General features: G+C 47.4%; 1 protein-coding gene across 2 annotated transcripts in view; it reads right to left on the reverse strand.

Moving 5' to 3' along the window:
• Positions 1-467: 467 nt before the first annotated feature.
• The window catches only part of LOC147120917 (thrombospondin-2-like), a 135,642-nt gene continuing 108,379 nt past the window's right edge, over positions 468-27,730 (reverse strand). The window contains exons 13-22 of one of the 2 annotated variants that reach the window (XM_085979507.1): positions 26,779-26,997; positions 21,697-21,804; positions 20,468-20,627; positions 18,729-18,847; positions 18,115-18,349; positions 16,671-16,898; positions 15,183-15,454; positions 9,181-9,278; positions 4,217-4,356; positions 468-2,565 (exon numbers count right to left, since the gene is read on the reverse strand). In XM_085979507.1, the coding sequence (XP_085835633.1) occupies positions 2,558-2,565; positions 4,217-4,356; positions 9,181-9,278; positions 15,183-15,454; positions 16,671-16,898; positions 18,115-18,349; positions 18,729-18,847; positions 20,468-20,627; positions 21,697-21,804; positions 26,779-26,997 (1,587 nt within the window). In that variant the 3' untranslated portion in view covers positions 468-2,557. Of the gene's footprint in view, positions 2,566-4,216; positions 4,357-9,176; positions 9,279-15,182; positions 15,455-16,670; positions 16,899-18,114; positions 18,350-18,728; positions 18,848-20,467; positions 20,628-21,696; positions 21,805-26,778; positions 26,998-27,730 lie in introns of those variants that run through there. The other variant, XM_085979513.1, reaches the window with a different exon arrangement.

Consider the following 27,730-nt stretch of genomic DNA (forward strand, 5'->3'; position numbering starts at 1 on the left):
GTCCCTCAACCAGCAGCATGAATAACAGATTACCCGGTGGTGAGCACATTGCTGTTTGTGGGAGCTTGCTGTGCGCAAATTGGCTGCCGCATTTCCTACATTACAACAGCGACTCCACTTCAAAAAAGCACTTTGTTGACTGTAAAGCACTTTTGGGTCATTATATAAATGTACGTTCTTCCTTTTTTCTGATCAGCCAAAATCTTCAGCGGCTGCCAACGACACATTTGCTGTCATTCTGTTTTTTTACGGTATTGTGTAGATCATTACGCAAATGACTGGCCAAACAGCAGAAACGTGCTGTAAATGCAAAGACTTCGGTCTGAGGGAGATAGCAATGCTGACTAGCCTCTGTTTGGTTTATCACCTGATTCGAATGCATTGCTGGACAGGAGGGGCCCTCTCGGGAAGCCACAGTCAATTCTTGCAGCCGTCTGCTGTAACTCTGATACAAGAATACTGAAACGTAAAGCTGAGTCTTTTTATTATATGCTTCATTAACAAACTGCACCCTTTAGCTATGTACAGTTAATATGATAACCTTGTGTGTGCGCGTATATATATATATATATATATATATTTAAAAAACACTACAAACACGACAAGCATCAAAACCTGATAAAAGAAAACAAATGATCCTGCAGTTCTCAACAGCTATACAATGTGAAGACATGCACTGACGTGGCAAGACGTTGGATCTAGCGACATCATTATCCCGCTGTTCTAAGGGGGAATATCCCCGTATAATCATTGTGAAGTGTTTATGAGGTAACAGAATGCCATTGGAGTGGAGCGATGGAAAATGTGGGAATTGACTGTCGACGGTGGGTGGGTTGTCTGAACCATGTGGTCCAATGGGAGGACTGCGAGACTCAGCGGTCTGGTCCAATGAAGCCCATTCGTTATTGGCTGGCTTGTTTGAATTTGACAGGGGAGTCCCGGAGGTTTAGGAAGGGCTTGTTCTCTGAGCAAGTATTAAGTCAGAACGGCTAAAGCTCGGCGACTGTTATCTGCTTGAGAGACAGAGCAGATTAATGGGGATGTCGATTTAAATGCTATATGTGGCCTGAGGGGCTCCATGGCACCCAAAGGGTTAACAAGGCCAAAAGAAAAGTCTTGGGCGCCCCTGCTTTACAGAACACCAGTGCTATTTACAGCTTAAAGGAAATAAGGTAGAGCAAATTTATTTAACTAATGTATACGGTGTATAAACACAAATCGGTTTAACTCACAGAACACTGTTTGAGCCTTTTGATAGTTTATTTACCTAATATTAATCAAAAAATATAAACTAGGGTTTGGCGGCCATTTTCTCTTTCAAATTTCGATATTACTTCAGTGTAAACAAATAAATAAATTATTTACAATCTTTGGCAAAATTCACTGTTTCCCACAAACAATTTTTTTTTAAAGAAAGAGAGAGAGAGAGAGAAAAAAAACCATAAATAAATTAAATAGGAAAATATGATACAATCTAAATATTCACATCTTTCCCCCCCCACCCCACCCATGCCATGTTTTTTTTGTTTCCCTTGAAAGGCGTTCGCACTTTGCGATGACCTGCGGAACCACTCGGATCATCCTTGTCCAAAAGCGGGGGAGTGGGGGAAGGGAGCGGGGTGGGGTTTGGGGGGGAGGGGGTACAAGAAGGTCAAAGGTCACAGGAAGGAGTCGGTTGCTTCTCAAGTCAGAAAGAGTTTCTTATAGACGACGCTAACATTGAAAGACTCTGCAATGTGCGTAAAAACCAGAACAAAGTGATTTTTCAAAAAATGATATACGATATATAGAATATATATCTATATATATTCAGATGAAGCTGATACATTATTGGTTGTTGTTTGCTTTGCCCCCGTCACCATAACACCAGTTGTAGTTCTTGCTCAGTTGAACACAAAGCAACTGGCACGTCAATTGATAGATTAAACGGTACATAAGAGAGTGTCTATAGGGTTTGTATGCCATTACTGCAATAGCTGTGCCATCTGGTAATACCACTAGCTGGAAGCTTCTATGTACAGACAATGAAATGTGATAGAAAAAGTTATAAACAAAGTGGTTTTAAAACATTTTTTTTTTGTAATTCATTCTCGTTTCCCAGAATTTTTTTTTTAAACATTGTTAAATCAGATTTTCAAAAAAAAAAGTCCGTTGCTCGGTTTTCCTCGACAACAGCCTTATTAGAAAAAATAGTAACGGCAGACTTATATCGTAGCATGATAAGTTTGTTAAATGATCGCTGATCCTGCCATCTAGGTATAGTCACGGTGCGAGACTTGTTGAGATGCAGTCCAGCTTCCGGCCGGAAGCGTCTCGGTTGTTGCGTCTGTGCCGGGCCGTCCAGAGAGCTGGTGCACGGAGCGAGGTCGAGTCACCACAGTCAGCCGAAAGGGGGGAGGGGGGAGTGGGTGGTGGGGTGGGGGGAGGGAGGGAGTCGAAAGGTTACACTCAGGAGGACAGCGAGGAAAGAGTGGGCGGAAGTCGGGCCTACCAGTCCGATTGAGGTGACGAGGCTGCCCAGCAGGTACTGGATTCCCACGTGTGCTGCAGGCAGTACTCAGTTATCTGTGAAAACAGGACGCCGCATCGCATTGAAATTCCTTCCGTTAGGAGTCCATTTTAAAACAATTTTTTTCCTCTCTTCACGAAACGGCAGCTCATTTTGCGCTTTAAGTTTGGGGGGGGAAAAAAAGTACAGGTCCGCCCTTCGATGAATTTAACCTCAGGCTCCCTCAGCGGGCTTTGGTTGCTGACTGCACTGCTTGGTGTGGTTTAAGGCCTCTGACAAGGTCATAGGGTCATAACAGCACAGAAGGTGGCCATTCGGCCCATCGAGTCCGTGCCGGCTCTCTGTAGAGCAATCCAGTCAGTCCCATTCCCCCGCTCTATCCCCGTAGCCCTGCAAGTTTATTTCCCTCAAGTGCCTATCCAGTCTCCCCTTGAAAACATTGAGTGTCTCCGCTTCCACCACTTCCGTCGGCAGCGAGTTCCAGATCCTCACCACTCGCTGCGTAAAAAAGTTTTTCCTCACATCCCCCCTGTATCTCTTGCCCAAAACCTTAAATCTGTGTCCCCTAGTCCTTGTACCATCAACTAGTGGGAGCAGCCTTTCCCCGTCTAGCCTATCCAAACCCATCATAATCTTGTACACCTCCATCAAATCACCCCTCAACCTCCTTTGCTCTAATGAAAACAAATCCAGCTTCTCCAACCTGTCCTTGTAGCTAAGATCCCCCATCCCCGGAACCATTCTGGCCCCAGGATCAATCTGTGCACTGAGGTTAGGAAGAAGGCCAGCCATTGAAGTGAACTGTATCAGTGGATCCAAGAGACAATTAGATGTGTTTCTGGAGAGAGTAAGGAGCGGGCAAATGGGGTTGATTACTGAAAAAAAGCTGCGCGTTTGTTTTTTTGGGGGTAAGCTGCCCCTAAGAATTCCCCGTTCTTATAGAATGACGGCTGGCTTGTGTATACAAGCCTGCAGTACCACAGAGGGTTTCTAATGGAATCCCAGACCGCGGAGAACAAAGCCTGAATCATCGGAACCCACAGATTATTTCATGTATAATTTATCCGAGGCATTCAACTATTGTGGGAATGGGGCACAAGCGGCGAACTGCTTCGTAAGCCTGGCCGCCGACCTTTCCATTAAAAGGTCAAATCATGCGACGGGAAGGGATGGCGTGGTAAACACGGTGACAAGATTGCTCTCTGATTCACAACCAGAACAGGAAAGCTCAATGGGCCAGGTAGATTTGTTTTGCAGACTTATCACATTTGTTTTTGCAGTGTCTATCTGTGGGAGCGCCTTCGGCACACCGACTGCAGCAGTTCAAGGCGGTGGCTCACCACCACCTTCTCGAGGGCAATTAGGGATGGGCAATAAATGCCATGAATGAATTTTTAAAAATGATGTACTCACACAAATACACCTTATTATGCATATAAAAATAAATATATCGAAATAAAATATATTCCATGTATATGTAATGTGTATGTATACAATGTATATCTATGTAATATAGATGGCAAAAAATCTATTCCAGCTTTGTCGAGGATGCTTTAACTGTTGCGAGGGGCAGTGACGGCGAGAGGGTCCTGCGACCAACACACCCAATTTGAAGCGAATATTGAGTGGTGCCGTGGTTACAGGGATACAGAATCCCCCCGTGCATGTTACGCATTAAAATGTGGGCAGGCAGAGGCAAAGACTTACCTCGACACTCGTACTTGAGGTCAGAGAAGTAAACGGCCTCTTGGGAGAAGACAAAGAGCCCTAGTCGTCCGCCGGCTAACGTCTTATCGTAGATTGGACCAGAGTCGGACATAATTTGCTTTCCTTCGTAAACCACCACTCTGCGGGGACAGAAGCAGAACTGAGGATCCCTCCTAACAAAGCATGACTCCACTTACAAATGTCGCCTACAACGTAAAATGGATTTCAAATATCTGCAACCACACAGAGATGGCACTAAACGTACCTGGCACAGAGAACTAGACTGTGTAAGTTCAATGTAGATGTCCCTCTCTCACTATACATATATATGTATAAAAAACACACAGAATATATACATATTTCAGAATATATATATATGTGTATATCTCATAGACTATATATATATATCTCAGAATATATATGTGTGCATATCTCACAGAATATGTGCATATCTCACATTTTATATGTATATAATTTGAGTGTGACACTTGAAGTGTTACAGGATGGAAAGAAGTGCAAAGGACTGGAAACGTTCACTAAATGTGCTATTTGTATATTTTCTATATATGCAGATGCACAGACTTCAGGCAGTATTTTGAGCAAAGTCTCTTTTAACTGTGCTTCCCCTTTAAAGAGAATACTGGCCCTTCACCGTTGTGTAGTCCACTGATACTGACAAGGAAAGCGTACATCATTTTCGTCTCTTCTCTTTCCAGAAACTGATGGACCCGCAGTGTACTTTTTGCATTACATTTCCAACATTTGCAGTTTCTGCCCTAGTTTTAGATTGGGACGTATTGCTGGCGATCCCAGCGGACTCACGCTTCTCTAAATGCGAGCTGTTGGCAATGACCCTCGCCCACTGCCAGCGCACACTCAGAAAATTCACCCCCATAATGTATTAGGATGACACTTCCTTTCCCGCTATCTTAATGGAGACACGAACCAGTTTAAATGAAATGGCCTAACACCGCCACGAAAGTCGAGAGCAGGAAAAATGTCATCCGAATGTACTAAAGATTCAGTTGCTAATGTCGGCAGCTTGTAATTTCTCTACGAGAAGTCAAGGAACTGGGTACAAACAGGGGGGGGGGGGGCTCCTCCCTCCATCCCGTTTGAGAGCCGCATGCCATAGTGACTTGTTCACAAAGTGCAGGCTTCAAGCAGAATTTCACTTCACGCTTCACGTAATTTCTTCTTTGCTGATTTGTTTTAGATTTCAAAACACTTTTTATCAAATAATAGTAACTCCACTCGCTTATTTTCTGGGCAATGACTGATACCCTCACCTTTCACCTTTCATACTTTGGCCCTTGAAATTATGTGGTGCGGATCATGGCGTGTGAGTATTTATCGCATTCCTATGAGATTCCGCTGTCCACTATTTCAACAGAGCTGTCAGCCTATTTAAAATCAATAGGTGAACACCTCCATTAAAATCAATAGGTGAACACCTCCATTAAAATCAATAGGCGAACACCTCCATTAAAATAGCGACAGAGGAATGTTTGTGTCAGGTTTTATTTATTAAAGAAAGAAAGAGCTTGTATTTATGTATTGTTAATGCTCACACACCATAAGTTCAATAACTTTTATTCTTTCAAACTACAGCAATTGTTCTGTCAGTCCTGAATTGATTTGATGCCGTTGCTTGCAATGAAACTAGAATCATTGAACTTTACAACACAGGAGGCCATTCAGCCCATCGTGCCTGTTCCAGCTCTCTGAAACCAGAACCTCTGCCCCTATTTGTTTTTCACATGGCAGCTGTTGATGATCCTGCCATTCCCATTTATAACTCACTAGACTCATCTTTTGTTTCTTAATTTGCCCCAATGCCATCTCCTTTTGCCTCGCACCATCATCCTTTTTGTCATTTAATCTCTCCTGCCTTCCAGCCTATCACAGACCTTCCCTTTTGTTCTTTCCTCCCTTCCCCCTTCCCTACACTTGCTTAAAAACCTGTCGCATCTCTAACTTTTTCCAGTTCTGACGAAGGGTCATCGACCTGAAACGTTAACTCTGTTTCTCTCTCCACGGATGCTGCCTGACCTGCTGAGTATTTCCAGCATTTTCTGTTTCTATCTCTGAAAGAGCTATCCACTTAGTCCCATTCATCCGCCTTCTCCCCAGTTCCTTTAACTTTTTTCTTTTTGAAATATTTATCCTGCTTCCTTTTAAAAGCTGTTATGGATTCTGCTGCCACCACTATTTCTGGTAAGGCATTCCATGTCCTAACAATCCTCTGTAAAAAAAAAAATCTCTTAACTCCTCTTGTTCTTTTGACAGTGATCTTAAATTTATCCTCTCTGGTTGTTGACTCACCGTGAAAATAGTTGACGTAAGAGAACTACTAGGCACTTGGTCTGAGTATTAACTGTAATCAACTGCTTTTCAACATGGAGATCTAGTTGTGTCCTTCACTAGTTCCTGTTAAAGAATGTCCTGAGCAAGCTGGGCCATGCCCGAGTATTTATACTCTCCCTGGACAGCGCCACCAGCAGGCCGCCCAATATCATTTCATAAGTCATTTCCACGTGAATGACAAGATTCATGTCAATAGTTTTTCCCGATTTACCTTATCAAAACCCCTCATAGTACCTCTTTGCTTTCGTACTCTATTCACGTATTATTAGGAACTATAATCCCACATGCTTTCTTTTTTTACAGTTACATCAACTTCTCCTCTCGCTTTTAATATCAGCTTGCTGCTCTTCCGCTGCTTTTAAAGTTTTACCACTTGGCCTATGTCTCCTCTCATTCTTCCCGAATGATAGACTGAATGAATGAATGACTGAATGTCCCTCATAATTTTAAACACTTCCATCAACTCCCTCATAATTTTAAACACTTCCATCAAATCAACAACAACAGTAACAACTGGTATTTATACACCGAGCCACATAAGGAGATATTAAGGCAGGTGACCAAAATTTTGGTCAAAGAGGTAGGTTTTAAGGAGCGTCTTAAAGGAGGAAAGAGAGAGGTAGAGAGACAGAGAGGTTTAGGGACGGAATTCACTGATGAGGTCTCGGCAGCTGAAGGCACGACCGTCAATGGTGGAGCGATTAAAATCGGTGATGCTCAAGAAGCCAGAATTGGAGAAGCACAGATATCTCAGCGGGTTGTAGGGCTGGAAGAGATTACAGAGATAAGAAGGGGCTCTTAACCTTCTCTGCTCTAAGGAGAACAATCCCAGCTTCTCCAGTCTCTCCACATAACTGAAGTCCCTCATCCCTGGTACCATTCTGGTAAATCTTTTCTGCACCCTCGCTCATTCTTCCTGACAAAAGTGCGAACAAGTCTATGAATTGAGGGTAACAACAGAAGACGCTGGAAAAACTCAGCAGGCCAGGCAACATCCATGGAGAGAGAAACAGAGTCAACGTTTCAGGCCGAAACCCTTCGTCAGGACTGAGAAAAAAGCAGGAAATGAAACAGATTAAAAGTCCCTTCGCCCGGCACCTTCCCGTGCAAGCGCAGGAGATGCAACACCTGCCCTTATACCTCCCCCCTTCCCACTGTCCAGGGCCCCAAACACCCCTTCCAGGTGAAACAGCGATTTATTTGTACTTCTTGCAATCTAGTATACTGTGTTCGCTGCTCACGATGCGGTCTCCTCTACATTGGGGAGACCAAACGCAGATTGGGTGACCGCTTTGCGGAACACCTCCGTTCAGTCCGTAAGGGTGACCCCGAGCTTCCGGTCGCCTGTCATTTCAATTCACCGCTCCATTCCCACTCAGACCTCACCGTCCTCGGCCTCTTGCATTGTTCCACGGAAACTCAGCGTAAGCTCGAGGAACAGCACCTCATCTTTCGATTAGGCACTTTACAGCCCTCTGGACTCAACATAGAGTTCAACAATTTCAGATCATAATCTCGGCCCCTATCATATTTTTATATATTTTTTATCCACACTTTTGGTTTGTGCCTTTTCCTTTTTTCTCTCTCCCACATGGCAGTTGTCTCTCACTCTGCCAGCGCATTTCACACTTCATCTAGAGCCATCCTTTGTCTCTTTACCTGTCCTATTACCATCTCGTCTCGCCTTGAATATCTCTTAATGTCTCGTCACCTCACAGACCTTCCCTTTTGTTCTTTCATCCCCTCCCCCATTTCCCAGCCCCCAAACTGGCCTTTTAATCTGTTTCATTTCCTGCTTTTCTCTCAGTTCTGACGAAGGGTTTCGACCTGAAACGTTAACTCTGTTTCTCTCTCCACGGATGTTGCCTGGCCTGCTGAGTTTTTCCAGCGTTTTCTGTTGTTATTTCGGATTTCCAGCAGTATTTTGCTATCGTATGAATTGAGTAGATTGGGCCTATATGCCCTGGAGTTTAGAAGAATGAGCGGTGATCTCATTGAAACCTATAAAATTCTTAAGGGGATTGACAGGGTAGATGCTGGGAGAATGTTTCCCCTGGCTGGAGAGTCTAGAACTAGGGTTCAGTCTCAGGATAAGGGGTTGGCCATTTAGAACTGAGATGAGGAGGAATTTCTTCACTCAGAGGGTTGTGAATCTTTTGAATTCTCTACCCTAAAAGGCCTGGGACTGCTGAGTTTTTGAGTATATTCAAGACTGAGATCAATAGATTTTTGGACTCTTGGGGAATCAAGGGATTTGAAGATCAGGCAGCAAAATGGAGTTGAGATCGAAGATCAGCCATGTTCTTACTGAATGGTGGAGCAAGCTCGAGGGGCCGAATGGCCCACTCCTGCTCCTAATTCTTATGTTCTTATGAGAAAGAGCAGGAACTGACTGGCCCAAGCCTCTCCCATCCCGGCATGGCGTAACTACCCCAAACCTTAACACGCGCCCCTACCCCCGCCCCCCCGTACAACCTCTGAGCTATCTCTCCAAACGAATGTCCTGGACATCCATGGGATTTGCTGTAACCGCCACAACTCACGAGTAACTCCTCTGCTATTCCCGTGCAGCAGTGCCGGTATAATGCGCCATTTACCTGATGAAGCCTGTTTTGGGCCGATGGATCAGGTGCCATCTGTAGGCGGTGTAATCCTTCCAGCCAATATTCTTGGGATCGTGCCATAGGGTTCGTACCTGAAAAAAAATAAACAGATCTGCATTAATTTCGGTGGATTCCATGAAAAATAAACACTTGCAGCAAAGTGGTTTAGATTCACAAAGTAACGAGGCCTTGCCGCAGTGTTTGAAACCGGCCTTAGGAACAGGAGGAGGCCATTCAGCCCCTCGAGCCTGTTCCGCCATTCAATTAGATCATGGCTGATCTGTATTTACCTGCCTTGGTTCCATATCCCTTAATACCGTTAACCCAAGAAAAATCTTTCAATTGCAGTCGTTAAATTTTCAATTGACCCCCCGCATCAACAGCTTTTTTGGGGAGAAGGTTCCAGGTTCCAGGATCCTTGGCTTTATTAATAGAGACATGGAGTACAAAGGCAAGGAAGTTATGCTAAACCTTTATAAATCACTGGTTACGCCTCAGCTGGTCAATAATGCTGCCTTGCTGGTGTTGGCCACATCCCAGGAATAAATTACAACAATGGACCCGTGTGCTTACAGTCAGCGTGGCTTTAAGCTGGAACATAGCAATTCTGGGCACCACATTTCAGGAAGGATGTCAAGGCCTTGGAGAGGGTGCAGAGGAGATTTACCAGAATAGTACCAGGGATGAAGGACTTCAGTTATGTGGAGAGACTAGAGAAGCAGGGGCTGTTCTCCTTGGAGCAGAGAAGCTTAAGGGGAGATTTAATAGAGGTGTTCAAAAATATGAGGGGTTTTGATGGGAGTAGATGGCGTTAAAATGGACAGGCGGAAGATTGTGCTTCTCGCCTCGCACTCCGCCCCCCCTCCCGGAATCCCAGCAGGCACCGCTCCGCACCGGGAGCGAGGAACCTGCCGTACGGTTACACGGGCAGCGACAACCCGCACCCAAGTGTCCATTCCTCACCTGTGACCAATTTGACATTGGTGGGGAGATATTACACCCTGTCCTCACCTGAAGTGCCCCCACACCCACTCGCTCCCCAGCACCACTTGCTCAATGGCCTAATATGTGCCTAATTTGGGGGGAGGGAGGGAGGGAGGCTGAGGTCGTTCCGGCTGAGATCAGTTATCTCAGCGCAGAGTCGGGTTGAAACTAAGGTTATGGTAGCCCAGCGGTTGTGGGAACCCAGAGCTCGTGAGTTCAAATCCCATCCCCATGCCAAATTGTGACAGTGAATTTAACACATGTGGGTAATTTGTGGGTTGGCACCAGATGAACGATCATGACATCTGCTGGCTTGTCATGAAAACACAATCTGTTGAGGGAACGTGCCCCTCCTTACCCAGTCTGGCCAAAGAGCTGGCCTCAGTCCCACACTATGCGGTTGACTCTCAGGGCAACTAGGGATGGGCAATAAATGCTGCTGGTGTTGGCCACATCCCAGGAATAAACTGCAACAATGGACCTGTGCCTGTACAGTCAGCGTGGCTTTATGCTACAATGTGGGAACGTTCCATTAAGTGACTGACCGTGTGTTCTCTCAAATTGCGCTACGAGCTAGCACTATCCCGCAGTCACCTCCTGTATTCTCTTTGGGAGCAATGGGCCACCAATAACTTTGTTCATTAAAAACAGGACGGTAAAAGCCTGAGCAACAACAACAACAACTTGCATTTACAGGAACCTCTCGTTTAAAGGCACCTAAATATCCAGAATTCTCTATTAACCGGCAAAATTCATACTCCGAAAACAACACCTCAATAACCGGCAATGTTGCCGAGTCCGAGTCTCCCGGGGTGGCCGAGTTAGTCAGTGGGGGTAGTTCACCAAACTGCCACTACTCAGCTTCTTGGCGCTGTCGGAAGTCCGAACACCTCAATAACAGGAGTCTGACTCTCCCGCGCTGCCAGTAGTCTCTTCCGATCCGCCATTTTTCTGTGTGTCTCTCCATCTTTATCGTGAATTATCTCCCCCATCTTGCATTATGGAATTCCCAAAAGTTGGTCCAAGCAAAAGGACTTGGAATAAGTGTACAGTCAACTACAGTACTGTATACAGTCGTTTACTGTATAAGTTTTGTTTTACTGTTAAGTAATTAAAGAGTTATGGATTACCCTCAACTGGCAGTACTGTACTTAATCAAGCATCTTCCACCATCATTTAACACAACATTCTGTAGGTGAGTACCCAATTACTGTATACTACACATTTCTTGATTTTTTATTTTTGTTTGTTAAAAATAGCCTCGGTAGATAACCCTCTCCATCATCCGGAATTTTTAATCAACCGGCAACACGCCGGTCCCGTCGGTGCCGGATACCAAAGAGTTTCCTGTATATAGCGCCGTTAAAATAGTAAAACGTCCCAAGGTGCTTCTCAAGAGCAATTATCAAACAAAATTTGACACCGAGCCACAGAAGGAGATATTGGGACAGGTGAACGGTAGGTTTTAAGGAGAGTCTTTAAAGAGGAGAGAGAGGTAGAGAGGCGGAGAGGTTATGGGAGGGAATTCCAGAGCTTAGGGCCTAGGCAGCTGAATGGTGGAGCGATGGAAGTCGGGGATGCGCAAGAGGACAGAATTGGAGGAGCGCAGAGATCTCAACAACAACAGCAACAACTTGTATTTATATAGCACCTTTAACGTAGTAAAACGTCCCAAGGCGCTGCATAGGAGTATTTTAAGACAAAAAAATGTTGACACTGATCCACATAAGGATAAATTAGGGCAGGTCCAAAAGCTTGGTCAAAGAGGTAGGTTTTAAGGAGCATCTTAAAGGAGGAAAGAGAGGTAGCGGGCGCGATCGGTGGCGGGTCAGGTGGGAAAGTTATTTTTGACAGCGGGTCAGGAAACTATTGTCATCCCGCCCCCACATGCCTTTCTCCCGGCGCGTGTGTCATCGCGGAGCCGATCCGACCGGCAGTGGCGGGCGACTCAATTGAGATGATTAACAGCGAGTTGTCAGACCCTTAACAGGCTTTTTTAACTTACTTTTTTAATTTAACTGCATGGCCACAGCAACCACGCTGCTCGGGAAGCATGTCTGTCACCCTGAGGTGGGAGTTCAGTGGCCATTGTTCCAGCTGATTAATTAACAGCATCAAATGTACAGCAAAAGCTCCCACCTGACAAATGATCACTTTCCTCAGGCAGATGCTGTTGCTCAGTTCATTTCCAGCACAGATTCTGCAGGCTGCAAGTCTTTCCAGCAAAGTCTCCATCCAGTCTCACCTCATTGGAAGAACTCTCTCACCACTGACAGAATGCTTCTGTCATCTCTACTTCCCCTGCCATCTATCCCATCAACATGGGTGCCCTTTATACTGTCTCACCTTGGTCCTCAGAATCCCACCATGATCAGCCCCAACACCAGCAGCACCAACAACAACACCAACCTTCTCCGCAATCAACTGATGCTGCACAGGACAGAGGGCATCAGCACCCGAGCATATTGCTGCCCGGGAGGCCAGGGATGGCCTCAGCATGGCCACATTTAGTTAACTTTTTGCTGTAAACCCATATGGCTGCCACATGATGCTCCAGGTTGGCACCACCCCACACCAGCACCATAAAGCATCCCTACAATGCCCAAGCCATTCCTTTCACACTCATGACCATTGCCGGGGTACCATTATGTCTCACCATTCACTGCAACTCACTAAGAAACTTCCAAAGGTGCACACAAATTTGTCCAAGTGTTGAAAATAAAGATTTTTATGTTTGACACCACATTAACAGAAACTTTACATAAACATTGGATAAAACACCCAAGTGGCTACCCCTGTGTGTTGTTAGTTGGTATGGGCTTGCAGTAGGATGAGGGTGAGTGTGAGGGATGTCTAGTGAGATGGGGGTGTGATAATGTAGATAGAGAGGGATGGGTGGAGGTGCAAGGTAAGTTGGTGTAAGGATGTGCAGGAGTAGGGTAGGGAAGACAGAGTAATGGGGATGCGATGAGAGGCACAGCAGGATGAGGTTGAGTGTGGCTTTGCACTCACGTTTCCTGATCTAATGAGATCATTGAAACATTTGCAGCACTGCACCCAGGTCCTCCTGACCAGATCCCTGCTTGCGACATCTGCAACCAGGCTGTGTTGGTCTCCTAGGGAGGTCTCTTCCGCCCATGGGAAGGGACGAGGACCTCCCTGCGTGCTCTAACTCCCTCCATAAGCATATGGAGGGAGTCATCGGAGAACCTGGGTGCAGCCCTCTGCCTCTGTGCAGTCGTTGTCAGTGTTTGCAGCACTCCAATGCTGTAGTGCACTGACAGCACCATGTTAGATTAAACTTCAAATCTGATGTGGCCAAGTTCCCTTTAAAGGTCCCTGCTGAAAACACGTCATGAATGACATCACCAGACCTGCTCCATCTCATTGGGCCGGGTAATGCGCTGGGCGGGCTTAATAGGCCCCATTAATTTAAGTTCATTGTCAGCAGCAGGATGGAGCCAGCAGCGGGGTCGCGACCCGCCATGGCCACCGCCCAAACCGGAGTACATTCAAGGCTGAGATCAATAGATTTTTGGACTCTCGGGGAATCGATGGATATGGAGATCGGGCGGTTAAAGTGGAGTTGAGGTCGAAGATCAGCCATGATCTTATTGAATGGCGGAGCAGGCTCGAGGGGCCGAATGGCCGACTCCTGCTCCTAATGCTTATAATTCTTATGTTCTCATATAGCAAAAGCCAGGCTACAGTTGCTCCACTCTGGAGCTAACGCGCTCGGACGTGTCCCTCCTCCAGGTCTCTATGTCGAACATTCCTTGGTAGAGTAGCCCCTTCAAGGCAGCCTTGAGCCCAAACTAGCTGCTGTCTCTTTCCTCGCTTGACTCCAGCACTTGCTCAAGCAATGATCACAAGTGGGTTGGCCTGCACAGGAACAGGAGGAGGCCATTCAGCCCCTCCAGCCTGTTCCAACATTCAATGAGATCATGGCTGACCTACACCTCAACTCCATCTCCCCACCTTGGTTCCGTAACCCTTATTACTCTTACATAACAAAAACCAATCAATCTCAGGTTTGAAATTTTCAATTGACCCCCTGCCTCAATAGCTTTTCGAGGGAGAGAGTTTGAGATTTCCACTACCCTTTGTGTGAAGAAGTGCTTCCTGACATCAACGGCCTGGCTCTAATTTTAAGGTTATGCCCCCGTGTTCTGGACTCTCCCACCAGAGGAAAGAGTTTCTCTCTATCTACCCTGTCAAATTCTTTGATCATCTTAAACACCTCAATTAGATCACCCCTTAATCTTCTCTACGCGAGGGAATACAAGCCTAGTCTGTGCAACCTGTCCTCATAATAGAAACATAGAAGATAGGAGCAGGAGTAGGCCATTCGGCCCCTCGAGCCTGCTCCGCCATTCAATGAGATCATGGCTGATCATCCAAACTCAGTACCCTGTCCCTGCCTTCTCCCCATATCCCTTGATCCCTTTAGCCTTAAGAAATATATCCAACTCCTTCTTGAATATATTTAATGAATTGGCCTCAACTGCCTTCTGTGGTAGAGAATTCCACAGGTTCACCACTCTCTGGGTGAAGAAATTCCTCCTCATCTCTGTCCTAAATGGCTTACCCCTTATCCTTAGACTGTGACCCCTGGTTCTGGACTCCCCCGCCATCGAGAACATCCTCCTGCATTTAGTCTGTCTAGTCCTGTTAGAATTTTATAAGTTTCAATGAGATCCCCTCTCATTCTTCTAAACTCCAGCAAGTATAAGCCCAATCGACCCAATCTCTCCTCACATCTCTCCAAAACTGCACACAATACTCAAGGTGTGGTCTCACCAAGGCCCTGTACAACTGCAGCAAGACATCCTTGTTCCTGTACTCAAACCCTCTCACTACGAAGGCCAACATACCATTTGCCTTCTTAGCCACCTGCTGCACCTGCATGCTTACCTTCAGGACACCCAGGTCTCATTGCACTTCCCCTTTTCCCAATCTATTGCCGTTCAGATAATAATCTGCCTTCCTGTTTTTGCCACCAAAGTTCTTACCTGTCCGGGGGTGTCCCCGGTGTGCCAGAGTGCGTTGCGCAGGTGCTCCCCCCGGCCCGTGCTGGAGTTCGCCACCTTCAGCGAAACGCCGGCGTAACCATGGGCTTTGGACGGCTTCTCCTCCCAGTAAGTCTGGGTGATCTGTTTCCACATCACCACGTAGAACCGACTGCTGGACTGGTAACCGAAGACAAAACCGGCATAGTCATCATCGCGGTCCGTGTTGACGTAGAAGGTGCCGCTGAAGTCAATGGCATTGAATTCATCGAAGCCTGTGGATTGTCAAAGGAGATGTTTCCGCTCAGGGTAATCGCAACTCAAGAGGCAGAATAGATCGTTCCGCTCTATTCATTTCAAAAAGGGTGAAGCTTGACATTATTTATTAAATCTCGGGATGTGGGCGTTGCTGGCAAGGCCGGCATTTATTGCCCGTCCCTAGTTGCCCCTTGAGAAGGTGATGGTGGTGGTGGTGGAGCCTCCTTCTTGAACCGCCGCAGTCCGTGCGGTGAAGGTGCTCCCACAAGCGCTGTTAAGTAGGTGGCGGGGTGGGGGGGCTCCAGGATTTTCACCCAGCAGTTTGCTGGGGATGCCGTAGCCATAAAGAACCAGCACGCAGGCACTGAGGCCAATAATGCCAACCAGGCTGTGCAGCATCGGGAGACGATTGGTCCGGAGATGCTTCCTGACGTAAGAAAACTACTAGGCACTTGGCCTAAGCGTTAAACAAAGCTTTACTCAACTATTTTACAACATGGAGCTCTAGTTGTGTCCTTCACTAGTTCCTGTTAAGAATGTCCTGAGCAAGCTGGGCCCATGTCTGAGTATTTATACTCTCCCTGGACAGCGCCACCCGTAGGCCGCTCAGTATTATTTCCTAAGTCTTTCTTTCATGAATGACTGATTCATGTCACTTCCCACACCACACAATGCGAGGGTGGCTCATTATAATATTAAAATGCGTTTGCAGTGCACAGCACGATGGAGTGTGCCGAGTTTGCGGAGCTGGGATCTTGAGCCTCTAGTGGCACGCCTAAAGCAGAAAGGACTGCAGGAGAAGGTGGGGGTGGGATGGGGGGTCAGGAAATGGGGCCTCACGCCGCAATAGGCGAGAGGCTGGCGGAGGTGGTGGTTGGGGGGGAGCAGGGGCGGGGGAGGGAAGGGTCATAGGGCAAAGTCAAGGCCGCCCAGGAGAAAAATGTTTCGTTGGGCCTCTATCTCGGTGCCCGTTGTCAATGGTAACTGAGTGACTGGAGCACGCCAGCTGCATCATGAAAAGCAGCACTAAGTAGCATGAGTTCTGAGGCCTTCATGACCCCGGCACGCATGGCGCTACACGACTTTCCGCGCACAATGTGCTGGCCAGCCACATTGGCGCATGCTCGGCGAATTAGATGCCAAGTAGGCCTCAGGCCTCGGTGTTCAGTAGCATGGGAAACAGGCACCTGATGCGCCTCAGACTGGCTCCACTGTCTCCTTATTATTGCTTACCAATGGCTAGGCCAGGGTCAGAGTTGGCCGTCTGCAGCAGCTCCCTGCCCTGGTTACGCACGACCCAGTTAGGGTCGATCTGCGCCGTCCCCTTTGGGTCCAGGTGGACCATCTGGAATTTCCTCAGGTCGGTCTCGCTGATGGCGCTGTTCTCGGGACACACGTCGTAAATGTCTGGGATGCTGTCATTGTCAAAGTCGTCCTTGCAGGCGTCCCCTCTGCCGTCACCTGCCAGGGACATTCAAAAGCGGTTAATTCCTGCTGCGACGTACAACCGGATGAGAAACAGGCCTCAAAGGGCGGAGGCTTCACAATGGGCCAGGGGAATGGATGTTTAGCACACGTGTAGGACATGTCATTACAACACATAATCTGCACACTGATAATCTACGGAGTCACTTCAAGACAAAAATCCACACATAGGAGGTGTTTTGATAGAGTAAATAGGGAGATACTGTTTCCACTGGCAGGAGGGTCAGTAACCAGAGCACACTGATTTAAGATAATTGGCAAAAGAGCCAGGAGGGGAGATGAGGAGAATTTTTTAATTTATTTTATGCAGCGGGTTGTTATGATCTGGAACGAACTGCCTGAAAGGGCAGCGGAAGCAGATTCAATAGTAACTTTCAAAAGGGAATTGGATAAATACTTGAAAAGGAAACATTTGCAGGGGAAAGAGCAGGAGAGTGGGACTAATTGGAGAGCTCTTTCAAAGAGCCGGCACAGGCACGATTGGCCTCCTTCAATGCTGGATGATTCTAGGATCTTTAATTGTTTTACTCAATTCCTGCACACCTTCTTCACGTGACCAACATCCGCGCCTGACCCCAGACACCGAGTATTCAGCGAACTAGCGGTCTAGACACCGAGTAGTCAGCAGACTAGCGGTCTAGACACCGAGTATTCAGCAGACTATCGGTCTAGACACCGAATAGTCAGCAGGCTATCGGTCTAGATGCTGAGTATTCAGCAGACTGTTGGTCTAGACGCCGAGTATTCAGCAGACTAACGGTCTAGACGCTGAGTATTCAGCAGACTAGCAGTCTAGACGGCGAGTATTCAGCAGACTATCGGTCTAGACGCTGAGTATTCAGCAGACTAGCGGTCTAGACGCCGAGTATTCAGCAGACTATCGGTCTAGACGCTGAATATTCAGCAGACTAGCAGTCTAGACACTGAGTATTCAGCAGACTATTGGTCTAGGCGCTGAGTATTCAGCAGACTAGCGGTCTAGGCGCTGAGTATTCAGCAGACTAGCGGTCTAGACGCTGAGTATTCAGCAGACTATTTCAAGGGGCCTACTGCCTGAAACAGGCACATGCTTTGGCCGCCCTGCAGTAGGACACCTTGTCAAAGTGTCAGTGAGCCGATTGCCCATCTACCGACACCATTTCTGAGACCGTTATCGGATCCTCCAAAAGATCAATAAAAAAAAAACCCTTACCATCAGCGTCGAGTTGGTCAGGGTTGGGGACGAGGCGGCAGTTGTCCTTCTCGTCGAGGATACTGTCATTGTCATCGTCAGGGTCGCAGGCATCTCCTTTCCCGTCCTTGTCATGGTCGGCCTGGTTAGAATTGGCGACGTACGGGCAGTTATCCAGGTTGTTCTGATGCCCGTCCTCATCAATATCCTGATTGTCATCACACTGATCACCCACCAGGTCCGAGTCCGAGTCTTCCTGCAGGACAAGACACAGCATCACATGAATCACCTTTCTAACGTAGAATAGAAAGAACTTGCATTTATATTGCGCCTTTCACGACCTCGGGCCGTCCCAAAGTGCTTTACAGCCAATGAAGTACTTTTTGAAGTGCAGTCACTGTTGTAATGTAGGAAAGCGCGGCAGCCATTTTTGCGCACAGCAAGATCCCACAAACAGCCCTGCCTGAGCCCAGTGGGTTGTGGAGGGAAACCGAGCGGTCGCAACCAAGAGTCAGGGCTCCAGCCTGTTGGCATGGGTGAAGTGCTGTTGTTGAGTGGGCCTCACTCGAGCCGCTGCCAATGCCCATTATACTGGTGGTCTAGGTACTGCGGCAGCACCACCTGTTCTTCCTTACCTGGTCAGGGTTATGCATAAGGGGGCAGTTGTCACACATGTCTCCAACCCCGTCCTGATCGGTGTCCCTCTGGTCAGTGTTGTAAACATAAGGACAGTTGTCAATCTCATTCAAGATGTCTGTTGACACAGGAACAAGATCATTAGGATAAGAATGACATTACGCACCAGCTCAAAGTAAAGATTCAATCAGCTTCAGGTTTCAATATAACTTCAGAACACAGATTAGGTACAGATAACGAAGACCAATCGGTCCATCCAGGCACATCAATTCAGAAAGACCCTATTGTCCCTCCCTTCTCATGCTATGCCAATGTATTTTCCATGATTTCAGGGATTTCACCTGCACTAATCCACCTGGATGTTCTTTCCAAGTGATGATCGCTCTTTGTGTGATGAAGAATTAGTCAAGAGCACCAGTACAGAAAGAGGTACTCTACTGAGGTAGGGGATAGGGCACACTGCGCATTATTGGGGTACGGTGCTGAGAGCGTTCCTTTGTGTGCTGTCTCTGACCTGAGAGTGTCTGATCAAAATGGGAACAGGCTTCACTCCCCATCCCTCACTGTGCTGAGCCCTAAATAGAATTACAGGAAACTCTCTTTTTACCGGCACCTAAATAACCGGAAATCTCTCTTAACCGGCAAAATTCAGGAGTAGGTTCCGGTAATTTTTACTTCATATTTTGGGCCGTGTAACCGGGGTTCCTGGATCTGTGGCCGTGCAACCGAGGTTCCTGCACCTGTTGCCATGCAACAGGGACACCTGAATCTGTGGCCGTGTAACCAGGGTTCCTGCACCTGTTGCCATGCAACAGGGACACCTGAATCTGTGGCCGTGTAACCAGGGTTCCTGCACCTGTTGCCATGCAACAGGGACGCCTGAATCTGTGGCCGTGTAACCAGGGTTCCTGCACCTGTTGCCATGCAACAGGGACGCCTGGATCTGTGGCCGTGTAACCAGGGTTCCTGCACCTGTTGCCATGCAACAGGGGGACGCCTGGATCTGTGGCCGTGTACGGGGCTCTCGTACCTTAGTAAGTATACCTCTCTGTAATCCGGACTTTTTGATCAACCAGCGCCACGCCGGTCCCGTCAGTGCCGGATAAAAAAGAGTTTCCTGTACACAGAATGTACAGCACAGACACAGGCTATTCGGCCCAACTGGTCTATGCCGGTGTCTAGGCTCCACACGGGCCTCCTCTCACCCTTACTTCATCTCACTCTATCAGCATATCCTTCTATTCCCTTCTCCCTCTTGTACTTATCTAGCTTCCCCTTAAACACATCTATGCTATTCATCTCAACTACTCCCTGTGGTAGCGAGTTCCACATTCTCACCATTCTCTGAGTAAAGAAGTTTCTCCTGAATTTTTTACTGGATTTATTAGTGACCATCTTATATTTATGGCCCCTAGTTTTGGACTCCCCCACAAGTGGAAACAGCTTCTCTATGTCTACCCGATCGAACCTCTTCATAATTTTAAAGACCTTTATCAGGTCATCCCTCAGCCTTCTCCTTTTCTAGCGAAGAGAGCCCCAGCCTGTTCAGCCCTTCCTGATTGTTACGGCCTCTCAGTTCTGGTATCAATTGTCTGGATTGGATTCACTTTCACGCCTTTACCTAGCGACACCTGCGCAGTGTTGCTATGGTGTCTAGAGCCCACACGCCACACCAACCTGAGGTGCGGCTCGGCTCCGTCACACCTGGCACGTGACTCGCTCAACCGTCAACACTCACCATCGCCATCAATGTCAACCGAGCAGGCGTCCCCTTCCCCGTCGCCATCGGTGTCAATCTGCGCCGGGTTGTGGTCGTACGGGCAGTTGTCGCAGCGATCACCCACGTCGTCCTTGTCATAATCACTCTGTCGCGGATTGTAGAGCAGAGGGCAATTGTCCTGGAAGAGAAAAATAGAGAGATGGTTGCCATTTTATTCCTACTGACTCAAGACTAATATCTCCAATTTTGCAGACGACACAAAGCTGAGTGGGCGTATGTGCTGTGAGGAGGATGCCGAGAAACTCCAGTATGATTTGGACAGGTTGGGTGATTGGGCAGATGCATGGCAGATGCAGTATAATGTGGATAAATGCGAAGGTTATCCACTTTGGTGGCAAAAACAGGAAGGCAGATTATTATCTGAATGGCAATAGATTGGGAGAAAGGGAAGTGCAATGAGACCTGGGTGTTCTTGTGCACCAGTCGCTGGAGGTAAGCATGCAGGTGCAGCAGGCGGTTAAGAAGGTAAATGGTATGTTGGCCTTCGTATCGAGAGGATTCGAGTACAGGAACAAGGATGTCTTGCTGTAGTTGTACAGGGCCTTGGTGAGACCACACCTTGAGTATTGTGTGCAGTTTTGGTCGCCTTATCTGAGGAAGGATGTTCTTGCCATGGAGGGATTGCAGCAAAGATTCACCAGACTGATACCTGGGATGGCAGGAATGACATATGAGGAGAGATTGGGTCGATTGGGCTTATACTCGCTGGAGTTTAGAAGAATGAGAGGGGATCTCATTGAAACTTATAAAATTCTAACAGGACTAGACAGACTAGATGCAGGAAGGATGTTCCCGATGGCGGGGAGTCCAGAACCAGGGGTCACAGTCTAAGGATAAGGGGTAAGCCATTTAGGACTGAGATGAGGAAGAATTTCTTCACCCAGAGAGTGGTGAACCTGTGGAATTCTCTACCACAAAAGGCAGTTGAGGCCAATTCATGAATATATTCAAGAAGGAGTTGGATATATTTCTTAAGGTTAAAGGGATCAAGGGATATGGGGAGAAAGCAGGGACAGGGTACTGAGTTTGGATGATCAGCCATGATCTCACTGAATGGCGGAGCAGGCTCGAGGGGCCGAATGGCCTACTCCTGCTCCTATCTTCTATGTTTCTATGTTTGTTGGACAAGTTGCGATGTATTTTTTTGGGGAGAAGGGTGGGGGAAACAGAAAGGTTCTGGAACTCACTCTCTCATCATTTCTGCCGTCATTGTCATCATCCTTGTCGCAAGCGTCTCCCACTCCATCCCTGTCAAAGTCCTCCTGTCCAGAATTGGGCAGGTGAGGGCAGTTATCCTGTCCAAGGGGGAAAAAAAACAGAACAATTACTAGTCCGTCAAGTACTGTGACTGTACAAAACGCACGGGACATAGACCAGTTTCCTTCTCTAACACGCAGCATATGAAGCCCCTCCAGCCTTTCCCAAAACGCCTATTGTATTCCGTTTATTCATCCCCTTCCTTTCCCGCTGCTGTACTGGCTTCCGATTCCCGGAACATCCTCTTCCTTTTTAAAAAAAAAACTATATTTGTATTGGAAAGAAAAGGAGAAAGAACATGCATTGATATCGCACCTTTCATGACCTCGGGGCGACCCAAATCTCTTTACGCCCATGAAGTACTTTTTCTGAAATATAGTCAGTGTTGTAAAGTAGGAAACGCGGCAGCCAATTTGCGCACACAGCAGGCTCCCACAAACAGCGATGAGATTATCTGTTTTTTTTTTAGTGATACTGGTTGAGGGATAACTATTGGCCCCATGGCAGTGGAGAGAAGATCCTCCGCTTGATCTGGTTTTGTGTCATTGTGTCTCCAGGAGGCCTGAGGCAGTTTAAACACTGAAGCTGACGGCCATGGTGGGACAGGTTCCCTACTTTTTCTTTTATTGGGCTGTCCAGGTCTGAGTCCGAGATTGCTCTCTCGTCACTAGTTATACGAGAGAAGGAGCCCTGGCTCCACTCCATGCAACTGGTTGGCTAATTTGGCTTTCTTTCTCAATGGTTCTGCAAATGGAGATACCAGGAGCGATGTCAACCCCAAACCAATCAGTTGGACAGTTACAATCGCCCAGGTTACTTACCCGCCGGAAAGCCACCAGGCCTTCACTGCCCCGAATTTTGATCTGCTCTACTGAGCAGGCGGCAAGGACGCCCGCCGATGGGATCATTCTTTACATGTGCTTATCGGGAGCCGACTGCAACTTTAACAGCTCGCCAGGTGAAGACAACGGGGAAGAGGAGCTGGGGAGGCCCAAAGAGGTCAGTTTTTTTTCTCCTTTCTTGGTGGGGCCAGGAGGAGAAGAGGTGCCTGAGAGCAGCTTAGGCCTTCCGTACTGCGGACTCCCCGCCCCCCCCCCTTCCCGAAGGCGAGAGCCCTGCATGACGGGCATCTCAAAGCCGGACGGCCAATGGGCCTCGCGATTTTCCACCCAGATGTAAATGAGGCCCGGGAGTTCAAATAGCCCTGCCCCTTGATTTCTGGAGCAGAGGGTGAAGGACCTCACCACCAGCCCAAAATTAAAATCGGGGCCAGTCATGGTGTGACAGAGTTGGGCAATAGCCCGAACATTGTCTCATTTTGAATTGTTCATGTATTAAAGTCCTGGAGACCTGTTTTCTGATTTGCTATTTACTGCCCAAACTGTTCTGGTAAGCTCAGTGAAAAATAATTGCCTTGGGAACCTTTCACTGTAACAGTTTTCTTCATCCGACTGCTCTACTCCAAGGAGCATTCCAACACTGGTGGCAGATTAATGGATGATTGTTGCTGCTCTTATCTGCAGTGCTTGCTGTTATGGCTTGAGCGGGGCTTAAGTCCCAATGCACAGTCATGGCATCTCTGTCATCCTCCGAACCTCAGCTTTGATACAATCCATAGACATCCTCTCTTCCTCAAATGGGAAAATGTAGCAGGTTATCAGTCTTAACAACAAAGCTATATCTGTTAATCTAGCAGTGAAACGTGCCAGCTGTTTATTTCACAGATCAGCTGAGCACCAAGTCCCTTTCTTCTGAGGCTTTCTTCTACACCTGACATTCCTCTGGCTGCCATGTGCCAAAGTTCAAAGCCAAATGCTGTACAGAAACAGTTGTCATGAGAATTAGGAGCAGGAGTCGGCCATACGGCCCCTCGAGCCTGCTCCGCCATTCAATAAGATCCTGGCTGATCATCGACCTCAACTCCACTTTCCCACCTGATCCCCATATCCCTCGATTCCCCGAGAGTCCAAACCTGTTAGTATAAGGCAGTCACTGAAAAAGTATTCTTTTAAAAATTGTCAGGATGCGAGCGTCGCTCATCCCTAGTTGGCCTGGATACAACAGTGGCTCGCTGGGCCACTGCAGAGGGCAGTTAAGAGTCAGCCACGTTGGTGTGGGAATGGAGTCACATATAGGTCCAGCCCGGGTAAGCACAGCGTTTTGAACCAGCTGGGTTTTTAGCGACAGTCCAACAGCTTCATGGTCACTTTTACGGATCCCAGCTTTTTATTTCCAGATTTTGTTTTATTTAAACTGAGTCATCAAGAGAAGCAATGTTTACAGCAGAATTCAGAGACACTGAGAATTCACCACAGGAGGCCATTCAGGCTGTTGGGCTTATGCCTGACCTGGATCTTGATTTGGAGACAGCCCCTTTATAATTATTATATTACCAGTGAAAGAATAAAGGGTCGAGATCACTGTTGGTGTGCAGTGTGGCTTAAAACAGAGAGGCACACATGTAAGTTCATTAAACATTCTTAGGTTAACATCGCCGGCATTGACTTCTTGTCTTAGTAAACTGGGGGAGTGGAACATGCATGAATAAATTTAAATCTTGAGAGAGAGAGATAGAGAGAGAGAGAGACAAAAAGTGAGAGATGGAGGGAGAAAGAGACAGTGAGAGATATAGAGGTAGAGAGAGCGAGATAGAAAGAGCGAGAGATAGAGAGCGCGAGAGAGAAATAGAGAGGGAGGGAGAGAGGGAGGGAGAGGGAGAGATATAGAGAGAGATAGAGAGTGTGTGAGAGAGATAGAGAGCGAGAGAAATAGAGAGACGGTGAGAGAGGGAGGGAGAGTGAGAGATATAGAGAGAGAGAGTGTGAGAGAGATAGAGAGCGAGAGAAATAGAGAGAAAGTGAGGGAGGGAGGGAGAGAGAGAGCTAGCAAGGGGGAAGGAGATAGAGTGAGAGATATAGAGTGAGATAGATAGAGAGAGCAAAAGGGAGAGATAGTGAGAGAGATAGAGAGAGAAAGCGAGAGGCATTGAGACGTAATCATTAACAGGTGAAAAAAAACGAGTGAGGACTATTTAAAAAAAAAATCGTGCCAGTGCACAGTTTCACTTTTCCTGATGTAACTGCAGGGTGTAAGATTACTGCCTGGAGGAAGATTTGTGAGCCGGCTGTGAGATTCTCCAGCAATGTGACTGAGGTCAAAACTCTCCATTCAAATTAGGAACATATTTAGAACCCATTCCCGTCCCCAAAAATAACAAAAGGATTATGGACTCTCCTTTCAATTTTCAACCTTCGAGTAAATTTTTTTTTCGCTGGAAACAAATCTGTTGAATTTTTCTATTATTAATGACCTTCTTTAGAATCCCACCGCGTGTAGTAGGGGTCAGGGTCACGCGCTGAGAGTGCTTCAGTGAAGAATGTTCACTGTCAAGACCGAGAGTCCCGTAGTTAATGTCTTGCCCCCGAGCTTAATCTGTGCATATAATTCCAAAACATACACCAAGTACAATACTGACTTTGTAACATGTGCAGCACCCTACAGCTGGCCACGAACGCCTTGGAATTCGGCTCTTTGAATATTCGCACACCATTTTCTGAGTGCGTTCATGTGAAACTTCTTTGTCTGCCATTTTGACGGAGCATCACAAAATTTTACAGCGCAGCTGGAGGCTATTCGGCCCGACTGGTCCATGCGTGCCGGTGTTTCTGCTCCACACGGGCCTCCTCCCGCCCCTCTTCGTCTAACCCCATCAACATAACCTTCGATTCCTTTCTCCCTCATGTGCTTATCTAGCTTCCCCTTAAATGCACGACGTAAGAAAACTACTAAGCACTTGGTTTGAGTGTAAAACAAGGCTTTAATCAACTGTTTCACAACCATGAGTTCCTAGTTACATCACTAGTTCCTGGTTACAGAAACGCCCTGAGCAAGCTGGGCCCACGCCCGAGTGTTTATACTTTCCTTGGACGGCGCCACCAGCTGGCCGCCCAGTGTTATCTCATGAGTCATTTCTACATGAATGGTAAGATTCATGACAATGCATTTATCCTATTTGCCTCAACCACTCCCTGTGGTAGCGAGTTCCACATTCGCACCACTCTCTGGGTAAAGAAGTTTCTCTTGAATTCCTCATTGGATTGATTAGTGATTATCTTATATTTATGACCCCTAGTTCTGGGCTCCCCCGCAAGTGGAAACATCTTCTCTACAATTACTTTTTCAAACCCATTCATAATTTTAAAGACCTCTGTTACGTCTTCTCTTTTCCAGAGAAAAGAGCCCCAGCCTGTTCAGTCTTTCCTGATAGGTGTAACCTCTCAGTTCTGTGAATTTTTTTTGCACCTTCTCCAGTGTCTCTATATCCTTTTTGTAATATGGAGACCGGAACTGTGCACAGTGCTCCCAGTGTGGTCTAACCAAGGTATATGGAGACCAGAACTGTGCACAGTGCTCCCAATGTGGTCTAACCAAGGTATATGGAGACCAGAACTGTGCACAGTGCTCCCAGTGTGGTCTAACCAAGGTATATGGAGACCAGAACTGTGCACAGTGCTCCCAATGTGGTCTAACCAAGGTATATGGAGACCAGAACTGTGCACAGTGCTCCCAGTGTGGTCTAACCAAGGTATATGGAGACCGGAACTGTGCACAGTGCTCCCAGTGTGGTCTAACCAAGGTATATGGAGACCGGAACTGTGCACAGTGCTCCCAGTGTGGTCGAGCTAAGGTTCTATAAAGGTTTAGCATGACTTCTCGGCTTTTCAATTCTATCCCTCTAGAAATGAACCCCAGAGCTTTGATTGCATTTTTTATGGCCTTGTTAACCTGCATCGTTGCTTTTGGTGATTTGTGTATCTGTACCCCCGGATCTCTTTGCTCCTCTGCCCCATTTAGACTCTTACTAGCCAAGGAGTAGGTGGTCTCCTTATGCCTCCTACCAAAATGCACCACCGTCTATATTGAAATTCATTTGCCATTGACAGCCCCATTCTGCACGTTTATTGACGTCTTCTTGTATTTTGAATATCCGGGGTTACCGAGGTTTTCCTTACCTTCTTGCAGTGGTAAGTGGCGTTGGCCGTGCAGGCCAGCTGCTCGTTAGGCCAGCCATCCAGGTCGGAATCTTCTCCGCAAACGATGCCGTCTCCGGCGTACCCTATCCGGCAGTCACACTTGTATATGGGGTCGCTGAAGAGGCCCAGGTAGATGCACCTGGCGTACTTGTGACAGTTGTGTGACCCGTCTTTACACGGGTTATGCGGCTCGCACACCTGCGGGGGGGCAAACGGCCCAGGGTCACAATAACGACAACAACTTGCACAGAGCCTTTAACGCAGTCAAACATCCCCAGGGTGCTTCACAGGAGCGTTATCAGAAGAAAATTGACACCGAACCACATAAGGAGATATTAGGACAGGTGACCAAAAGCTTGGTCAAAGAGATAGGCTTTAAGGAGCATCTTAAAAGAGGAAAGAGAGGTAGCGAGGTGGCAAAGTTTAGGCAGGGAGTTCCAGAGCTTGGGGCCCAGGCAACAGAAGGCACGGCCACCAATGGTGGAGCGATTATAATCAGGGATGCGCAAGAGGGCAGAATTGGAGGAGCGCAGATATCTCGGAGGGTTGTAGGGCTGAAGGAGATTACAGAGATAGGGAGGGGCGAGGGATTTGAAAACAAGGATGAAACAGAAAACAGAAACAGAAACCCCACAGTGCAGATAGAGGCCATTTCAGCCCATCGAGCCTGCACCGACACATATCCCACCCGATCCCCGCAACCCCTACACCAACACATATCCCACCCTATCCCCGTAACCCCACGTATTTAATCCCCCCTAACACTAAGGGTCAATTTATCATAGCCAATCAACCTAACCCGCACATCTTTGGACTGTGGGAGGAAACTGGAGCACCCGGAGGAAACCCACGCAAACACGGGGAGAATGTGCAAACTCCACACAGACAGTCACCCGAGGCCGGATTCGAACCCGGGTCCCTGACGCTGTGA

This window comes from Somniosus microcephalus, chromosome 3 (assembly GCF_052327205.1).
Source record: "Somniosus microcephalus isolate GS21.2 chromosome 3, FLI_Smic_1.0, whole genome shotgun sequence".
NCBI lineage: Eukaryota > Metazoa > Chordata > Chondrichthyes > Squaliformes > Somniosidae > Somniosus > Somniosus microcephalus.